Source organism: Uloborus diversus, chromosome 4, assembly GCF_026930045.1.
Source record: "Uloborus diversus isolate 005 chromosome 4, Udiv.v.3.1, whole genome shotgun sequence".
NCBI classification, from domain to species: domain Eukaryota; kingdom Metazoa; phylum Arthropoda; class Arachnida; order Araneae; family Uloboridae; genus Uloborus; species Uloborus diversus.
This window is the reverse complement of record NC_072734.1, coordinates 38,754,926-38,773,774: the sequence shown is the minus strand read 5'-3', so window position 1 is coordinate 38,773,774 and position 18,849 is coordinate 38,754,926. Positions and strand designations below refer to the sequence as shown.

The window sequence follows — 18,849 nt, the reverse complement described above, 5'->3', positions numbered from 1 at the left end:
AATCCAATTCTATCTTTCTCTTGTGGCGTACCTGCAAGAAAGCTCTTGCTCATTGTTTGCATTCCTATTGGTTCTTTATTGGTTTATAATTTTCTCATTGGTGTTTGGTTAATCCGATATTTTTATTTTTTAAGCTGCCTGCTTATCTGGCTCTTGGCTTTTGTTGGATGTCTTTTCATCCATCACCTCTTTTTTTTTTTTTTGCATTGAAAAAGGCATTTCTTCCACTGGCTAATGGCGGTAATTTACTGAACATATCTAATGGTAAACTGCTTAACTGACCACTGAACTTTTGGGCCTTCAGATTTTATAAACACATACCCCTCATCTCATGTTGGTTCAATATCACCTTAGGCTCTGATCACAAAGTGAGCTTAGCCCTAATTACTAGGCTCTAATTAGCCTAAAAGCATTGATTAAAATATCTTTTCATTTATGCATCAGTTTTCTTCAGTCCCTTGAATGCAATATAAATGGTGCTTACCACTTATATGCACCTTTTATAAGATCCATATGTAACATATGTGCCAGATAACAATAAAAAATGCAATATTGATAAAGGGCAAAATAGCAACTAAATTTGTTGCAGGAGTTCCAGGAAACCCATTATTAATGCAGTACATTGTGAGCTTCTTGACGTAAAGTCAACCGAAAATCTTTTTTGGGATTACTTAACTTGTTTATTTCAGGTTTTCAAGGAAGCGCTTTTTCAATAAAAAATATTGTGAGCTTCTTGATGTAAAGTTATCCTGAAATCTTTTTTCAGATTACTTAACTTCCAGAAGCTCTGTATTTTGCATTGAAAAGGGGCTTCCTTGAAACCCCAAAACAGGTGTTAGCGATTTAGTTGCTTTTGTGTGCTTTATCAGCATTATCTTTTAATGTTACTTTGTTGACAATGGTATTCATTTGATTTGTATGTGCTAATTTGGGATACAGTCAAAGCCTGATTTATTGAAATCTGTTTTTGCAAAAATCTTGTTCTACTGAAGACTTTGGTAATCCTCATTTCAAATTACATCAGAATGTCAACCTTTGTAATATCGATATTACAAAGTTTTGCTACAGCGAAATGATTTTGCTGATCTTTTGGAGTTTGTAAAATGAGATTTATTTATTATAATGAGATGATTTCTACTAACTTGTGTGAAACAAGATTTTTTTATGCATGTTACAGGGGTCTGTCCAGGATTTTTCACAAGGTCCGTTTTTTTGTGAAATATAAAATATTTTGTGAAAAATCAAATAATTTTGCGAAAAAAAATTTTTTTTTTTTGTGAGAACAAAGTTTCAGAATTTTGAGACGGCACAAACTGCATTATTGACATTTAAAGTTGAGTGTTTTCCCCCTTTTCTGTTGAGAATATCATTCTTGTGTGTTTTTCTAGTATTCGAGGGGATGGGGAGCGTCGCTCTCTGGGAGATGGACACCCCTCAAGTATCAATATTTATCTACCATTCTACATTATGTTAAATAATACCAGAAATATTATATGTATAGTATTTAAAACAATTGTAACAAATAATAAAATTCAGGCAGGGGTTCAGCATTTAACTTTTTCACACAAGGCACACTTAAAAAGCACAGAATTTCGTTTAAAACTTATAAATTCCATGATTTTTCTAAAAATAAAAAAAGATTTTATTTGTTTACCTCTTAACAAAACGTATTAAACATGGAAAATTCCAAAAACTCGATGACCATAGTGGATGCAAAGAGATCGCAGTCCTCAAAATGAAGGCATCAAAAGTATAAAAATGGCAGCTTGTAAAAGAAATATTTTTAATAAAATTAATTTAGAATTGCATTTTAGTGTCCTATGATAAACATATCATTAATATCTGGACACAGTTGAAGCAAAACAAAAGAAAAATAAATAAACCATTGATTCAGGATTTTAATTTTTGACTCAATAAAAGAGAATAGAATTTCACTTTAAAAACTTGAAATAAGCATTGTTACAAAAATAAAGAGACTTTTCATTTATTTGCATTTTAATAAAGCAAAGTTAGCTTGAAAAAAGAACAAGATATAATTCTCATATTGGATGTAAAAAGATTGCATTTTTCAAAATGTAGGCATAAAAAGAAAAAAACGTTAAATAAAAGAGTTTATTTGAAGTTAATTCTCCTTAAAAAAAAAACAGTTAAACATCGCAATAAGTTTGAAGTTGGTAACCCTGTCTGAAATTTGAAGTTGGTAACCCTATCTGAAGCGACCACATTCCCCCCCCCCTCCCACCCCTACTATCCTTTGTAGTTCTAAGTTCATTTCACTGTACACTGTTTATTAAATCATGAGCAGGGATAAAAGCGCTTATTACCCCCTTTCAGAGAGCGTTGGCGTTTTCAGAGAAGGTTGATACTTTTTCAGAGAAGTTTACAACAGCACCACTGCACAAAACTAACAAACAAAACTATAAACCAAACTGACTTTCAGCTGTTAATTTCTTTCAAAGAAATAAACAAGCATCATGAGCAGGGAGAAATTAAGTTATAAGCAGGGAAAAAAGTGGGTATGACACCTTTTCAGAGAAGGTTGATGCTTTTTCAGAGAAGTTTATAACAACACCGCTGCACAAAACTAACAAACAAAATTATAAACCAAACTGACTTTCAGCTGTTAATTTCTTTCAAAGAAGCAAACAAGCAATCTATTTATTGTAGTAGTTAGTAGTAGTTATTTATCGTTTACAGAAGCATCACAAGAGTGCCATTTCTTTTTTTTTTTAATTAGCAGATTCTGTATATGCTGATCCCTCTAATGTAACTTTAAAAAGGGTTCCAAAAATTATCAGTTTTATGTACGGGAATATGTGTTATTTTGATTCGAGATTTGCTCTTTCAATAAACAATTTGTGAAAGATCTGTTTTTGTTTATCAGAATTTTCTGAAGAGGTTCATTTTGGTTGATCAGGATTTTGTGAAAGGTCCGTTTTGGTTGATTGGATTTTTGTGAAGGGTTCATTAGCGGACCTAAATTTCCTTTGGCCAGACCCTGTGTTACCACTTAGGTAACACACCTTGTGTTACCACTTAGGTAACACGTCTCTTCTCCCTGTATTTTATTTCCTATACTTTATATCATGTTTGTAAAAGAACTCATTTGCTACTTAATGACAGCATTCTTTTTTCCTATTCAGTTATTGCTTTCTTCAATTAAACCCTTTAACTCATTGGCGGTTTCACACACGTGCGGAATTTCACCTGGAAAAGGTCACCTTGGGAACATGGCTATCTGCTCGAAATGTTCAATGCTTTTTATTTTGAAATTTCCTCCCCCTTTCGGAAGGAGAAAAAAAGAACTTGATCCCTTTTGACCAGGACGTGCTGTCAAAACTCAACCCCTTTCTTTCCAACGCGTGTCGCAGGGAAGAGTCGAACTCTTTCAGACATGCTGCCAAGGTCCGTCCCGTCCATTTCTCCCTCAACATGTTTAGCAAACAAGAGTTGAATTCCTTTCAGACAGTCGTGTTTTACAAACCACAACTTTCTGTAATATTTATGAAGTAATAATATAGATTTTAAATCTCTGGAATTACTATCTCCTCCTACTACTACTCAAAATTACTATTCACATATTTTATTATTGAATTTAACTACTCATATTCAACATATATAAAACAATATTTGGAACAAGTTATTGCAATATGAAATAGCTAAATGCATTTAGTTATGATTGTAATGTTTTGCATAACCTGAAATGATGCGTAATAATAAAAAGCAATAAAGGAATTTCCTCCCCCCTTCCGCGCAATAGCAATTCGTTGTTTTTTTTAACACTGGGAGAAAAAAGCACTGCAAATTTATACATCTGTGCATACTTTTCACATACTATGTTTGTATATGTATATTTATTTCTTTATTTGGGAATTTTTAGTATTGTAACGGATTCGGTGCGACTTCCACTTTCTTGAAATGAAGACACAGTTCTTGATTTCAGGAGCTTTATTTACACTATGACACAGGAGCTTTATTTACACTATGTACAGGAGAAATCGGTAACAACTGCTAAAATAATCATCAGCAATTAAGCAAATATCACTCAACACCGTAAACTCAACGGTTACACACGTATTTACTTCCAAATACGAAAACAACACAGCAAAATGCCTCGCTATAAACAGAGCAAATACGCTCTCAGTTCGAATTCTCAATCGAAACTCCACTTTTTATCACGCAGGACGCCTTTATAAGCATCGAAGAAGTTTCCACAACATTCTTTCTGCTTCCCGAAATGCGTAGACCGTTATCAAATTTTATCAATGAAAAGAAAAGGAAATGGGGATCGTATACTTTAGCGGAATGAAAAGGGGTTGTATATTCATTACGGGAAACTATTTACAGGTTACGTTACTACAATAATTACTATTTACAGAATTTGTAACATTGCCCCCTTCCCAAGGACTGCACGTCCCGGGCAGTACAATCCCCAGAAAGGGTGCAAATACAAGTCTATCACAAGTTAACAAATACACACATTAAATAATAACCAATAATGCATAGGAGACGCAATAATAACAAGAAATATTACTAAACATTAAAAGCAAAAAAATTATCTACAACTTTTATGTTATCAACCATGGTTGTTTACATAATACTCATGAACTATGGCCATAGTATGGGGCTAACCGATCATAATGTACAACCTTAGGTTTTGCATTAGGTGATTTTTGGATCCTCACTACGACGTCATTTAGTCGGTTAAGGACTTTGTAGGATCCATCCCAATGCGACTGCAATTTGGGTGACAGACCTTTCCGTCGGATGGGATTCCATAACCAAACCTTGTCACCTTCGTTGAATTCATGTCCAGTAGACCTTATGTCGTATTGGGTCTTCATCTTCTCCGCCGCGATGTTGATTCGCTCTCATGCGAAGTTATGAACGTCTTTCAACCGGGCCTGTAGATCCTCCTCAGGCGATGAAGGCGCATCCGGAGGACGACTGAAGACGATATCACAAGGTAGCCGAAGCTCTCGTCCGAAGAGCATCTGAGATGGGGCATATCCGGTAGTCTCGTGGACAGCACTGCGGTAGGCCAGCAGGAACAAAGGTAGCTTCTTGTCCCAATCCTGTTGATTTCTGGATACCATAAGCGGGAGATTATTCAGGATTGTGCGGTTAAATCTCTCTACCATGCCGTCCGATTGTGGGTGTAGTGGTGTTGTCCTAGTTTTCTCAATTCGGAAAATTTGACATAGGCCCTTAAACACAGCAGAGATGAAATTCCTCCCTTGATCGGAATGAATCTGCAAAGGTGTTCCGATGCCCTCGTTGCTCGCATCAGTGTCCAGGATGAAGGATTTTTCAGGCTGAGGATAGGCGAGGATAGGCGTTGATGTTAAAGCCTCCTTCAGTCATAGAAATGCATCTTCGCATTCTTTGGACCATTCAAACTTTTGCTTGCTCTCCGTCAGCTTATGCAAAGGTCGTGCAGTGTTGGAAAAACCCTTTACAAACTTCCTGTAGTACGTGCAGAGCCCCAGGAAACTTCGCAGCTGATGGATGTTTTCGGGACGACTCCAACTCTTGACAGCAGATACCTTTTCTGGATCTGTTTGTACACCTTCAGAAGAGATGATGTGACCAAGGTAGTTCACTTCCCGGCGGAACAAATTACATTTGGACGGGGTTAACTTCAGATTGGCTTACTTAAGCTTTTGCAGCACCTTCCTAAGATTTGCCAGATGTTCTTCGAAACTGCGTCCCACGATGATGATATTGTCTAAGTAGACCAGACAGGATTTGTAGGAAAGTCCTCTTAACACTGTCTCCCTAAGACGCTCGAACGTAGCTGGTGCATTGCAGAGGCCGAAGGGCATCACTTTAAACTGTCATAAGCCTTGTCCAGTTGTAAACGCTGTCTTCTCTCGGTCATCAGGGTGTATCTCAACCTGCCAGTAGCCACTCTTCAAGTCCAGGGTTGAAAACCACTTGTGTCCGGAAAGAGTGTCCAAGGTGTCGTCTATCCGTGGAAGAGGGTAACTGTCTTTCTTGGTGATTTCATTCAGCCGCCGGTAATCGACACAAAATCTGGTGGAGCCATCTTTCTTTCGGACCAAGACGATGGGAGAGGCCCAAGGACTGGAGGAGGGTTCGATGACATCATTCTCCTGCATCTCTTTCAGGAGGGTCTCAACCTCTTCCTTCTTGGCGAACGGTAGTCGTCTTGGATGCTGTTTAATAGGGGGGTGTTCTCCAGTGTAGATCCTATGCTGCGTTAAATTCGTACGGCCAACATCCTCCGATGTAGATGAAAACAGATGCTTGAAGTCATCCACCAATTGTTCCGCAGCAGTTCTTTGATCTTTCGATAATGGCGCACTCCCAATTAACTTCGATTTCAAGGACTCAGAAGACAGTCTCGGGGGAATTGATTCTTCTAATGATGCAGTTTACTGGAGTACAAGTTGCTAACACTTCACCTTTCCGGATATTCCTTGGCCTTTCACTCACGTTGGCGACTCTCACAGGAATTACATCCTTAGAAAGGTCCACAAGCGTAGATGCTACCGGCACTCCTTTTAGGCTATTGCTTAGGTTAGGGTATTCAATGAGTCCAAATCGAAAACTATTGGTTTCCTCAATGGAGCCAGGTATTAATGATTCTGACCTTGAAGGAATCGTTAAATCTGTTTGGGCTATTATTTGATGAGCGGATTTTACATCATTTTCAACGTTGAAGATGGCTATGTCTTCTCTCATCGAGTGCAGTTCATTAGTCTTGAAGTCGAGGGTGAAGTCGTATTTCTTTAAAAAGTCCAATCCGAGAATGAAGGGGTCCGTGATATGAGCAACGAATGCCGTGTGATGGTAGGTGGCATTCCCAAACACTATTTCCAAGTCCACTTTACCCTCAATCTCAATTTTGTCACCTGTCACAGTCTGGAGACTTACGCGTGGCGATGTCCACAACATTTTCAATCCAAATTCACGAGCCACATCTATCCTAACGATTGTCACATTGGCTCCAGTGTCGACAATCAGTCTGCAGGGGTTCCCATTTACATGTGCGTAAATAAAAAGTCCATTACTGCCGCTACTAGAAGAGGAAATCTGCAGAGCTCTGGTGGTGGTAATTTCCTTCCCTCGCGTAGCTTGGCGAGCCGGACAACTCCTTCGCAGGTGTCCTTCACTACCGCATTTCCAGCACTTCTGCTCTTGTTTCTTTTGGGCTGTTATGCTGTTCAGATGTCTTGCCAAGTCACCGAGTTGTCTCTCAAGTTCAGCGAGATGGGACGACCTGGAATCAGACTCATCAGCTTCCAGAGTTCAGATGGGATGGCGATCCACACGGGTTGCTTGCTGGGCGGCCTCCAACTTCATCGCATACACAACAGCAGAATTCAGGTCTTTGACATCCGCCATCCGTAGAGCTTTCTGGATCTCCGGATCTCGAACCCCGTCGATGTAGTAGTTGAGTGCCAGGTTGTCTCGAACATCCGCAGGGCAGTCCCAAAAAGCAAGATGAGACAGTCTCTCGATATCCGCTGCAAGCTCTTGCAGGGTTTCCCCGGTTTTCTGGAAACGGGACTTCAACTGGAGTCGGCTGAAATCTTTCTGGCACTCTACGGTTTTCTACTGTTTCAAATTTTTCATCAAAAGTATCAACTCGATGCTCTATCTCATTAAATTTATTTTCCATCACAGTCTTTACCAAAGTAAGGTCGTTTTTAATTTCCTCTTGGTTAGAAGCTAAATCATTTTTCAGCACCATTAAATCACTTTTCCATTGTCCTTGATTAGACGCCATATCCTTTTTAATTGTTCTTGATTAGCCGCCATATCATTTTTTAATTGTTCTTGATTAGCCGCCATATCATTTTTTAATTGTTCTTGATTGGCCGCCATATCACTCTTCACAGAGTTGATTGCATCAAGCAGTTGTTTTAATTGTTCATCCATTGCGCGAGTAATCACCATAAAAATAAAGTCCAAATTTAAAAAGTCTTTATGAAAAAATGTCCAAAGTCACACTTACTGCAAGAAAGTCCTGAAGTAGCCCCACGTTGGGCGCTAATTGTAACGGATTCGGTGCGACTTCCACTTTCTTGAAATGAAGACACAGTTCTTGATAAAAACACAGGAGCTTTATTTACACTATGTACGGGAGAAATCGTTAACAACTGCTAAAATAATCATCAGCAATTAAGCAAATATCACTCAACACCGTAAACTCAACGGTTACACACGTATTTACTTCCAAATACGAAAACAACACAGCGAAATGCCTCGCTATAAACAGAGCAAATACGCTCTCAGTTCGAATGCTCAATCGAAACTCCACTTTTTATCATGCAGGACGCCTTTATAAACATCGAAGAAGTTTCCATAACATTCTTTCTGCTTCCCGAAATGCGTAGACCGTTATCAAGTTTTATCAATGAAAAGAAAAGGAAATAGGGGGTCGTATACTTTAGCGGAATGAAAAGGGGTTGTATATTCATTACGGGAAACTATTTACAGGTTACGTTACTACAATAATTACTATTTACAGAATTTGTAACAGTATGTTTCGAATCTCGCTATATTTGAGACTAATTGATCGTAATAGCGGTATACCTAGACTTGCCTTATTTCCGAAATGCTCAACCAGGAGCCCTCCCCCCCCCCATCGTGGGTATTTCAAAAGGTACACACCCCGGCTGGTTTTCAGAGTGTTTTAGAAGGTAGTTTATTCTAAATGCTATGAATAAATGATTACTAATTATCAGCCTAAACCAGGAATAATAAATGATACATGGCGCAAGCAGATACATTTAAACAATTTATTTTGTAAATGTTAATTTTTTGAAGTTACTTTAGCAAGAAATGAGGAATTGAATTTTGAACGATATTTGCATTGGCTAGGACTTTTTTTAGAAAGTCTTTTTTGTTTTAAATTTTTTTGTAAAATTCCTTACAAGCTAATCCGATAGTAATTTTACAGGTTATAAATTACAAATCTGTACCTCAGAGCTAAACTAACGTGAGTCACAAACGCGACTTAACAGGAGAGAAAAAAATATGTCTGGTGAATGCAATTTTCGAAAATATCTAAAATATCCGATATTTTAATATATATCCGATATTTTCAATCAACACAAACTAATGTCTTCAAAATAGTTAATGCATTCTCAAATCACTCTTTAATTATTATTATAATATGTAGACTTAAAATTAATCTTTCTTTAATTATTCATGTCTAATATTTCATTTTACATTTTAGTCAATTTTAAAAGAGTTAATATAGCATTAGCTGTTCTACTCATTTGTCTTCTGTTAGCTACTTTTACACAGTTATATGATTCAGACAATATGCACAGTCAGGAGCACAGTCATAAGACATTTTCTTTTTTTCCAACCAATGTTAAATATTTAATTAGGTACTTTTAATGTGCATTAAAATTGTTACATTACTAATAATTTTATGAATAAAAAGTAAAAAAAAGAATATATTATTTTGTTATATTAATGTGTATTAATACATCATAAAACTATAGTACATAACTTTTTGGTTATTTTTAATAATAAATCAACGATATTACTATGATTAATATAATTTTTATATTGAAAATGCCGTAGTTGGAAAAATAAATATCAAAATATCATGATATTTTCAGAATAAATATCGGATATATATCATGATATATATCGACTGATATATATCGGAGAATCCTAGTAGTAATAAACAAAAAATTCATATTTTTTGACTTACGTCAGTCTGGCTACGAGGTACAGAAATGACAAATTTATAATTTTAATTAATCCTTCATGGTTATAATTATTTTTATATTTTTTTGCTCATCTGTAATGAAACTTATATTTTACCGAGACGTGAAGTAAACTGGGAGAGACACTGGGTTTTTGAATGAAAATCGGGACTGTCTACGATCCCGTTTGAAAATCGGAAAACAAATACTATATCCAACATTCACTGAGCTATGGCGTATTTAACAAAGCTATTATTAAAGAAACACTGTCTAATCTTACTAGTTCCTTTAGTATATTGATATTTGGACGTGAAAAAGAATGAAGTAAAATACGATTCTGGACAAAGAAATATACTATCCTTCTACAAAAGTCTTTTAGAAGTACAATGCCAGAATGGGCATGCATTTTGTAGGTTTTTTCATTAACCATAAATAAAATGTGTCCTTGAAGCTATCGAAGGCAAAAACTCTTCTTTGTAAAACTAAAAATAGTGTATCTTCCAGATCAATGCCATGAGTGTAGTACAATATATTTTTGGAATAGAATTTCTGCTTGAATTTCTTCCGTTGGTTACATGGTTGGCTTGAAAATTTAAAAAAAAAAAAAAAAAAGCGTTTAACTGGAGCTAAAAAAAAAAAAAAGTCAAATCAGATAATTACCAAGCAAAATATAGAAGTCAAAAAAAAAAAAAAAATGAAAAATATGATGACTTTTCTATTTTGATTTTCTCCGATTACCTTTCAATTTTCATTAGACTGATTAAAAGCGCTATTCATTTAAACACGCGACATAATGAAAGTTCCATTAACTTTTCAAAAAAATCTGCCAGATCAGTAACCAAAAAAAAAACCACTTGTTACAAGAAAAATTCCATTGAAATGTAAAATATTCCTTCAAATCAGCTATTTATCGATTCTTTCGCTAAGAGACCCATTTACCGGAATGCAATTTCATTCATAACTAGGTATCTAAGCGTTCAAAGTTGAGTAAAATGGCTCATCTTTGAAAAATCCAAATTCTTTTTTTGAAAACTATTCATTTTCATATACTTTTCCATTTTTAATAACAATAAAAAATATATTATTATTGTTCTTTGCTAACAACTGAAGTTTTTTTTTTTTTTTTTTTTTGTATAAAAGTTAACACAATAGCTGCCTGGTGTTGAGCAAAATTTTTGCTCTTACTATATATTGTTTATTTAGTTTTTTTTTTTTTTTTTACTTATACAGAATTGAAATTGTATGCTAAGAGATAATTGTTTGTTTTTCTTTGTGATTAAAATAATTATAAGCTGAAGTATTAGACAGAATCGGTGAATTTAAAATGTTTCTGATATTAACGATTGAAATTTGCGACCAAAACTAAGGCCAATCAGTTAGAGTAAATGAATTTGAAAAAATATCCCCTTTTTTTTATATTTTTTATAATGTGTTTTGAGTACAACATCTGCCTAAATGTGCGTAAAATGCGAGTTAGTGCACATAAAAGTTGAAAATTGATCTTTTACATGTACTTCCGCTCTTTGGTTTTCTTTACAGCATTGTGATTTTATAACACTTAAAGTTCCTAAATTATATGTTAGTAGCAAATAAAGCCGTAGCTATAAATTTATTTCCAAAAGGATACTTAGTTTGTTTTTGTTAGATTTGACATCTCACGGCTTTTATTTATTAATTTATTTGAAATGTAATTGAATGTCATTGTCGTCGATTAAATTATGTTGCATCCATTTACAGCACAATTATTAATTAAATGTTAATTTTAAGCTTAGAAGAAAGAGAAGTGGATATTTCATTCTTGGAATACAGCTTTGCTTTTAGCAGATACTTAAAATAAATAGCAAGAAGTTTTGCTTAGAAATCTTTGCTTTGATAAGAAGGATGCACTGAACCTTGAAACCCCAACCTGATGAATGGGCATTGTTTGCGTTTGTGAATACAGAAGGTGGGTCCCTGCACTCTGGGGTGCCGCTCTCAGGAGAGGGGAAAGGAAACGCAGGATTCTACGCCTTGGATCGTTTGACAACGAAAATTTAGTATCAGAAAAATACGTGTAAAACGCTCTCGATGTGATCTTCCTATGGCGTGATAAGACATGCAAAACCGCCGGTAAGTTAAAACCATCAATAAAACGTCAATGTTAAATGAAAATTTCACGTATAATATTGTGTGGATGTACTTAATGTATTTCATCTGTTTGTTGCATTAAAGTAATGTTCAAATTGTGTTGTTGTTGTTGTTGTCGTGTCCAAAGAAGTGCAGAGTGCGAAAGGTTTAAATGGCTCCAAAAGTCTTAAAAACAAGATTCAAATTGTGTAATAACATTGTATGCATTGATTGAAAGTTTGTTGCTTTTTTTTATTTTTTTTTTTTTAAATTTATTGTTACTAAAATTTTGAATGTTTATAGGACGGTGGTTGTACATGCCCTGGAGATGTTGCTAAAGCGTTTGGTGCAGGAGCTGATTTTGTAATGATTGGTGGAATGTTTGCTGGGCATGACCAATCAGGTGGAGATATTTTTGAAAAGAATGGGAAAAAAGTTAAATTATTCTATGGTATGAGTTCTGCAACTGCTATGCAAAGATATCATGGCGGGGTTGCTGAATACAGGTTATTTGAATTATGCATATATTTTTCTTCATTTCAGCTTATTTCATTTTGTTGTGTTAATATTGTTACCATGGTGCCCATTTGTAAAATTTTAATTGGAGCTCAGATATTTTCCCCATGGTTTAGCAGGATATCTTTCCATAGAAACTGATTTCAGTACAGATTAGAGTTATTTAAGTTTGACATTTTTAATAAATTATTCATTGATAGCTGGAGAAGAAATGTTTTTACATTTTTGTAAAGAAAAAAAAGTACTAAAAGCAAGGAAGTTCTAATTTCTAAAGTGGGCTTGAACCCCCACTTGTCCCCCTATATGGGCGCCCTTGATTGTTACGAGTCCAGTCACTTCAAGGAATTCTGTAATAACGATACAGTTTTTGAGAAAAATACAGGAGATTTATTTGCAGCTAAGTACAAGAAATGTAGTTAACAACTGTTAAATTAACTTTAGCAATTAAGCAAATATCAATTCATACTTTAAACTCAACGGTAGCACACATATTTACATCAAAATACACAAAAACACAGCGCAATGGCTTCACAATAACAGCTAATACACACTTTCCAGTGCAAGGACTATGACGAGACTAAGAACTGATCACACCGCCATGACTATTTATAAATCACTTCCGAAAATTCTATGTTTTACCAATATTTCTTATATTTTCTTTTTATTCATTTACGAATCTTATCAGAAATGGGGACTGTATACTTTATTTAAATGTAAGGGGGATGTTTATTCATTATAAGAAACTTTTTACAGGTTACATTACTAAGATAATTTTAGATGAAAAAAAATGGAATAAATGCCAAAATTAGCCAGATTACAACAAATTGGTTATAAAAATAATTACTATTTACAGAATTTACAACAATACTTTTTGTGAAGCTGTTTGTAATGCTGATAAAGACAATGTTTTTTTGTTTTTTTTCACTTGCAAAAAAAAACGGTATATAAATGGAAAAAAATCTAAGCATTTTTTCATTATCAGATTTTTATTATTTAAAATGTTGTTTAATAAGAATTTTTCCTCTTAAAAAAAAAAAGTTTTTCATTTGAAATTTGGCAAGAGAAAAAAGACAAATTAATGAAGCTAGGACAAATGTTAGGTACTCTGCGATTCCTGGAATTATGCATGTAGCAATAGTGATGAAATTGAGAGAGGAGAGAGGTCTATGTTCTCTCTCTTTATTTTAATACAGCAGTACTTACTTACCCCACCCTTTGTTTGAAGATTGCACTACTTACCATTAAAGGTATATTGGTTTGGGAACTTCTTGACTTGAATTTATGTTCCACTTAGGTTGTTTAATATGAGTTATAACATTGCTCATTTGCGATAAGTAGACACTTTCATACTTCATGCATATGATTCTTGATATTTGCTTTATTTTTGGAGCAGCACCTTAGCTGAAGTTTTGCACCCATTCCCCATTAAAGCTGTATTATGTCATGAACATAACTCCTGATTAAACAGTGAATTAAATAGAACTTGTAATAAATGTAAACTACAGTATACTCTCAAACTTCGATATCTCAAAAACCTTGATACAACACAAAAATTATTTTTCCCCTTGATTTTGCCTATTTATCTAATGTTATTTTCCATTCCTATGTCTAAGAGTTTTGAATCAAAACCTTGTTATGTTGAATATTTTTCGAAGTCAAAACTAATTTTTCCTGAAAAATCGCAGTTTATTGTCTTGAAACAAGGAATGCTTCCAAAAATTTCTCCCACCCTTCATTATTTCTCTAAGAGGGTAGGAATAATTCAGAGAAGCTTATATGTTGTCACTTTCATTCTAGAGCCCGAGAGTGTCAGGAAATGTAAGTCCTGAGATGGCAAAAAACCTGCCTAAAACTTTTCATCCCCTTCTCACACCATTTCATTGGACTTTTTGACTATTTCCACCTTCGTAAAAAGGGGAGATGAACGAAAAACCCCTTTAGAGACACAGGGAATGGTGCAATCCTTTGTTCAACTGCTATTGTTCCAGTGCGCTCGAAACTTTAACAACCATTCCAAGTTGCAGAACAGTTGTTTGAAGCCGTTCTGCAACTTGGTAATCCAAATCTCTGATAAGTTTAGTCATTGTAAATCTCTACATTTTGCTACTTCACTGGAGCGTTCCATTATATTATTTTTTCTCTTTCATTTTTGACTCATTTTAAAAATTAAAAATTTTTGTTATTGTATTAGGACTTTTTTTCAACTTTCATTACAGGTTTCCACTTATTTTTAACGATTGTGGTTGATTTTTAGAATATTTTATTATAATCATGACCTCGTTATCTCAAAAACTCTATATCTCATTTTTTTTTGCTGTCCCTTTGACTTTGTGATGTCAATACTGTAATGATTTAACCAAAATATCATTATTTTTGAACTTTTGTGTAGCTAATAGAAAAAGAAAAATCAGTTTAATGTTGAAATTCATCACTTTAAAATTCAAAACATTAACTTCTAATATCGCAGCATATTTCATGGTTTCCACAAAATCTTGTTTACAGGGCTTCCGAAGGAAAAACGGTGGAAGTGCCTTATCGTGGAGATATTGAGAAAACTGTTTTGGATGTACTCGGAGGTTTACGCTCTGCATGTACCTACACTGGTGCCGGAAAATTAAAGGAGCTTCCTCGACGCACTACCTTTATAAGGGTAACTCAGCAGACAAATGAAATATTTGTTGCTAGTGAAGTAAGAGACTAATTTGTTTAAATTATTTAATATAAGATTATTTATTGAAAATTTGTTATTGAAGCTAAATGTAATTTAAACTTACTTGAAGATTTTTTCTATCATTGTGTTACCTGCCTTTTTTTTCTGCTTTTTACTAGTCTCAAATTTTATTTTTGATAAGAATTCACTGCAACGTTAAAATACTACTACATATAACATCTTCTACTCTTTGTGTAACATTACATGTGCTACCATATTCTTTTAAATCTTCTCAACAATTAGCAGCTAAGAGTTATGTCTATCTCTCTTGGAAATTGCTGTGAAAGTGTTGATTAAATAAAAAAATATGAAAATGTGTACAAGTTATTTCAAAATATTGATTCATGTTTTTACATAAAATATTAAAGTTTAGAGAGCTTGTGTGCCTGCTTGAGGAGCTTCCTAATATTTGATGAAATTCTAACTTTGGATGTTGGTACAATTGGGATAGAAAAACCTTTTTGGGAAATAGTTACAAAAGTAATTGCGTTATCTTCACTTATATGAATTTCGCTTAATTTTACCTGTAAGTCAGATTTGTCGGTTGAAGTAGATTTTAAAGCATATGGTAACATTTGTACTTTGATGAAGAAACTAAGATTGCTTTGTGAAGCTTAATGTATTAGTCTTAATTGTAAAGAGCATTTTTCATCAAAAGAAATACTGTGATAAATGTATTATTTTACACACTTTTACACGATAATTTCAGAGAAATTTTCAGTTTATTTTAGATTTCACATGCTATAAAGATCAAATTATTTTTCCCTCCCTATTTTTATACTTCTTTCAATAATAAAAATGTGTATCATTTCAACCAAAGATTGACAGTGCATGACTTTTCTAAACAAGTAAAATTTCATATACAGTCGACTCCCGCTACAACGCGATTCGACTCACGCGAAATTGCTATAACATGAATTTTTTGAATTTATAGCTAACGCAAATTCCTCGTCCACGACACGAATAATTTTCGAAGGAAGTATCGGCTACTAAATACTGATTGTTACATAAGTTTAACATCACTGACAGCGAAAGTTCCCACATCAAACTAGTCGACACATCCCGCTGTTGTTGCATCAAATAACTGCTCAGTATCTTTCATTTATCTTTTTCTCATTCTAAATATTAAAGTTGATAAAATATAATGGCATCTTAGTGCACGGAGCTAAAGTTTGAAGATGGGAGGAAAAATAAAGTTTCTGACAAGAAAAGGGTTAAGATTCTAGATATGCTTGAACAACTACCAAACGTCAACGGTAGCACGACACAAATATGAGTGAATCTACCATGCATACAATTAACATGTCGAAACAAAAAGATATCCGTAAAAGTTCAAAACTTAGTTTCAATATTGAAGCTTGCAGAGTAATGTCTAAGCAAAGTAAATATTATGAAAATGAAAGCTGCTCTTGTATTGTGGTTTAGGGATAATAGGAAGATGTACTGTTGCCATAAATAAAAACGTATTAAAGAAAAGGCAAAGCAACCATATTTTAAAATGTATTAGATAATAATCTGATCATGGAGCATAAATCATCATCTTCATTTTTTACTCACAATTATTAATACTAATCCACTGTGTGTACAGTGTTGTTTTGTTTAAGTCTTTGATCATTCATTTTGTGCACCTTAAAGTATTTCATGTTGAATAAAACCGCTCTTTTTAATTTTTCAAATACAGTAAAAGTTTAGTACTTTAAGTAAGAAACTGTAATTTATAGTTGAGGAATGCTTTAAAACAGTCTGAGAGGTGTTAATAAGCATCTAAAAGAATTTGGTATGCTTCTAAAAAAATTATATCTACATTTTTCCACAACGCGAAATTTCGACTTACACGAGGAGTCTTGGAACGCATCCCTGGAATAAGTCGGGACTCGACTGTATATTACTTCGTAATATTCTTAAATTATCAAAACAAATTATTAAATATGTACACCCATAGGTATGATTGTAATTTTCCTTACTTTTTCTCTTGATATTTTTTTTACCTTTACTGTAAATTTCATTTACAAGCAATACTCTTTTTAAAAATTAGTACTTAATATTTTTTCCGACTATCATTTACAATAAAAGGCTTTGTATTATCAGGCTTTGCAGTCAATGATAAATTTTCTTAAGTATTTAAATAAAATATTATTTTTATGGGGTCTCCTTCAGTATTTTTAGATATAAATTAATCTATAGGAGAAAGTTGGAAGGAGTAATACAGCTGCATTTATGCTGAAATAAAACGAGGAAAATTTAGATCCAATTTTTTAAATCCAATCAAGAGTCTAAAGCTACTACATCTTTTGTGCAAGCTTGATATGAATTTTAACATTTTATGTTGGTGTAAATGCATCTGTCCGCTCCTCCCCACTTGCCCTCATATACTTTGTTTTTCACTGAACAACTTTTAAATGTTTCTGCCATATATGACATTTTTCTTTCATGTACAACTTTTAGTAACGTTTCTTGCATGAAAGATATTATATCACAGTTTTTAAAATAGCATCTATAAATATGTGGGGAAAATGCTTCGCTTTTTGCATCATATAACCAATAGTTATTTTCTCATTTAAAATGAATGCTTGCTTTGTAATACTAATAAACATATTGGATATGCTCAAACTTAAGACCTTGAAATAATTTTCAAAGTGTTTTTCGTTAATTGAATGTTTAAACTTTGGATGATTCCTTCAATGATTTATTTGCATGAGAATTCACTTGTGGCATAATACTTTCAACTGTTAATTTGAAACCTAAAATGTTTTCTTTAACCACACATAACATTTATTTACTCTTTGAAGAACATACAGGATCTATAATTTGACTTACAGTAGAAAACCAATTATCCGGAATGCTTCGAACCGTTTCTATCCCAGATGTATGAATTTTCTAGATTGCTAAAAAATGTTGTTTGTTGATTGTTTATAAAACCCAAATTACTATAATGAATATTAATGCATCCCTAAATAGAAGTGTTTCCAAACTGTTTTCTTCATAAATCTTAAATGAAAGAACCATTTAAAAACGTAAAATTGAAAACATTCTCAAGAACCTCAACAAAAAAAATGAAGGGTAAAAAACATGTTTATGAACGTAAACATGCAATTTTTTAGGCTTGGGTACAAAAAGTTTATTTTCTTGTGTACGGGATCTTCTTGTAAAGTTTTTGTTTTTGCAATTATAATAGTTGCTTATTGTTGCTTTTGCATTTAATTAGTCTCGGTGGGAATTTGCTCTTTGACTTGTAGCTTTATTACAGTCTTTTGATTAACAAACTATAGATTCCATGATAATCAACTATTCAGAAAATTTTAATCTGCTATTCGGTATTTTCCATTTTTTGCATAGTCACTTATGCTATAAATGACTTTCATTAATGGCTATTCAATAAAACATTGTATTAGACTGTGTCAGACCTTACAGTTTGTTTTTGTTCTAAATTTCCCAAATTCTACATGAGCAATATGGTATTGAAAAACCATTCATATCCTTTTAGGGATTTTGAGAAAATGCTCTTTTCAAAAATGGCCAGCAAAATAGAGCAAAAAGTTCCTTGTTTTCTGGATTCCGAATAAAAGGTTCTGTACTGTAACTATTAATGCTTTTTAAAATATAAAATAAAAAGCAGCTTCGAAGTTGTGTTATGTTTAAAGTGCTATTTGTACTTTTCTCCTAGTCAGTACTAATATTTATGCAACAACAGTATTAAAACCACAAGCTTTTCCAGTAATTTCAGCTTTTTTACAATTCTTGCTCCAACAATTATTAAAGTTGCTTACTTAATTTTCTCTATAGCTTCAAATTGTTTTGAAATACATTTAAAATAACGATATG

General features: G+C 33.6%; 1 protein-coding gene across 1 annotated transcript in view; it reads left to right on the top strand.

Moving 5' to 3' along the window:
• The window catches only part of LOC129219715 (GMP reductase 1-like), a 43,882-nt gene that overhangs the window by 22,595 nt on the left and 2,438 nt on the right, over window positions 1–18,849 (top strand). The window contains exons 6-7 of the mRNA XM_054854001.1: window positions 12,105–12,307; window positions 14,820–15,006. Of these exons, the coding sequence (XP_054709976.1) occupies window positions 12,105–12,307; window positions 14,820–15,006 (390 nt within the window). The remainder of the gene's footprint in view (window positions 1–12,104; window positions 12,308–14,819; window positions 15,007–18,849) is intronic.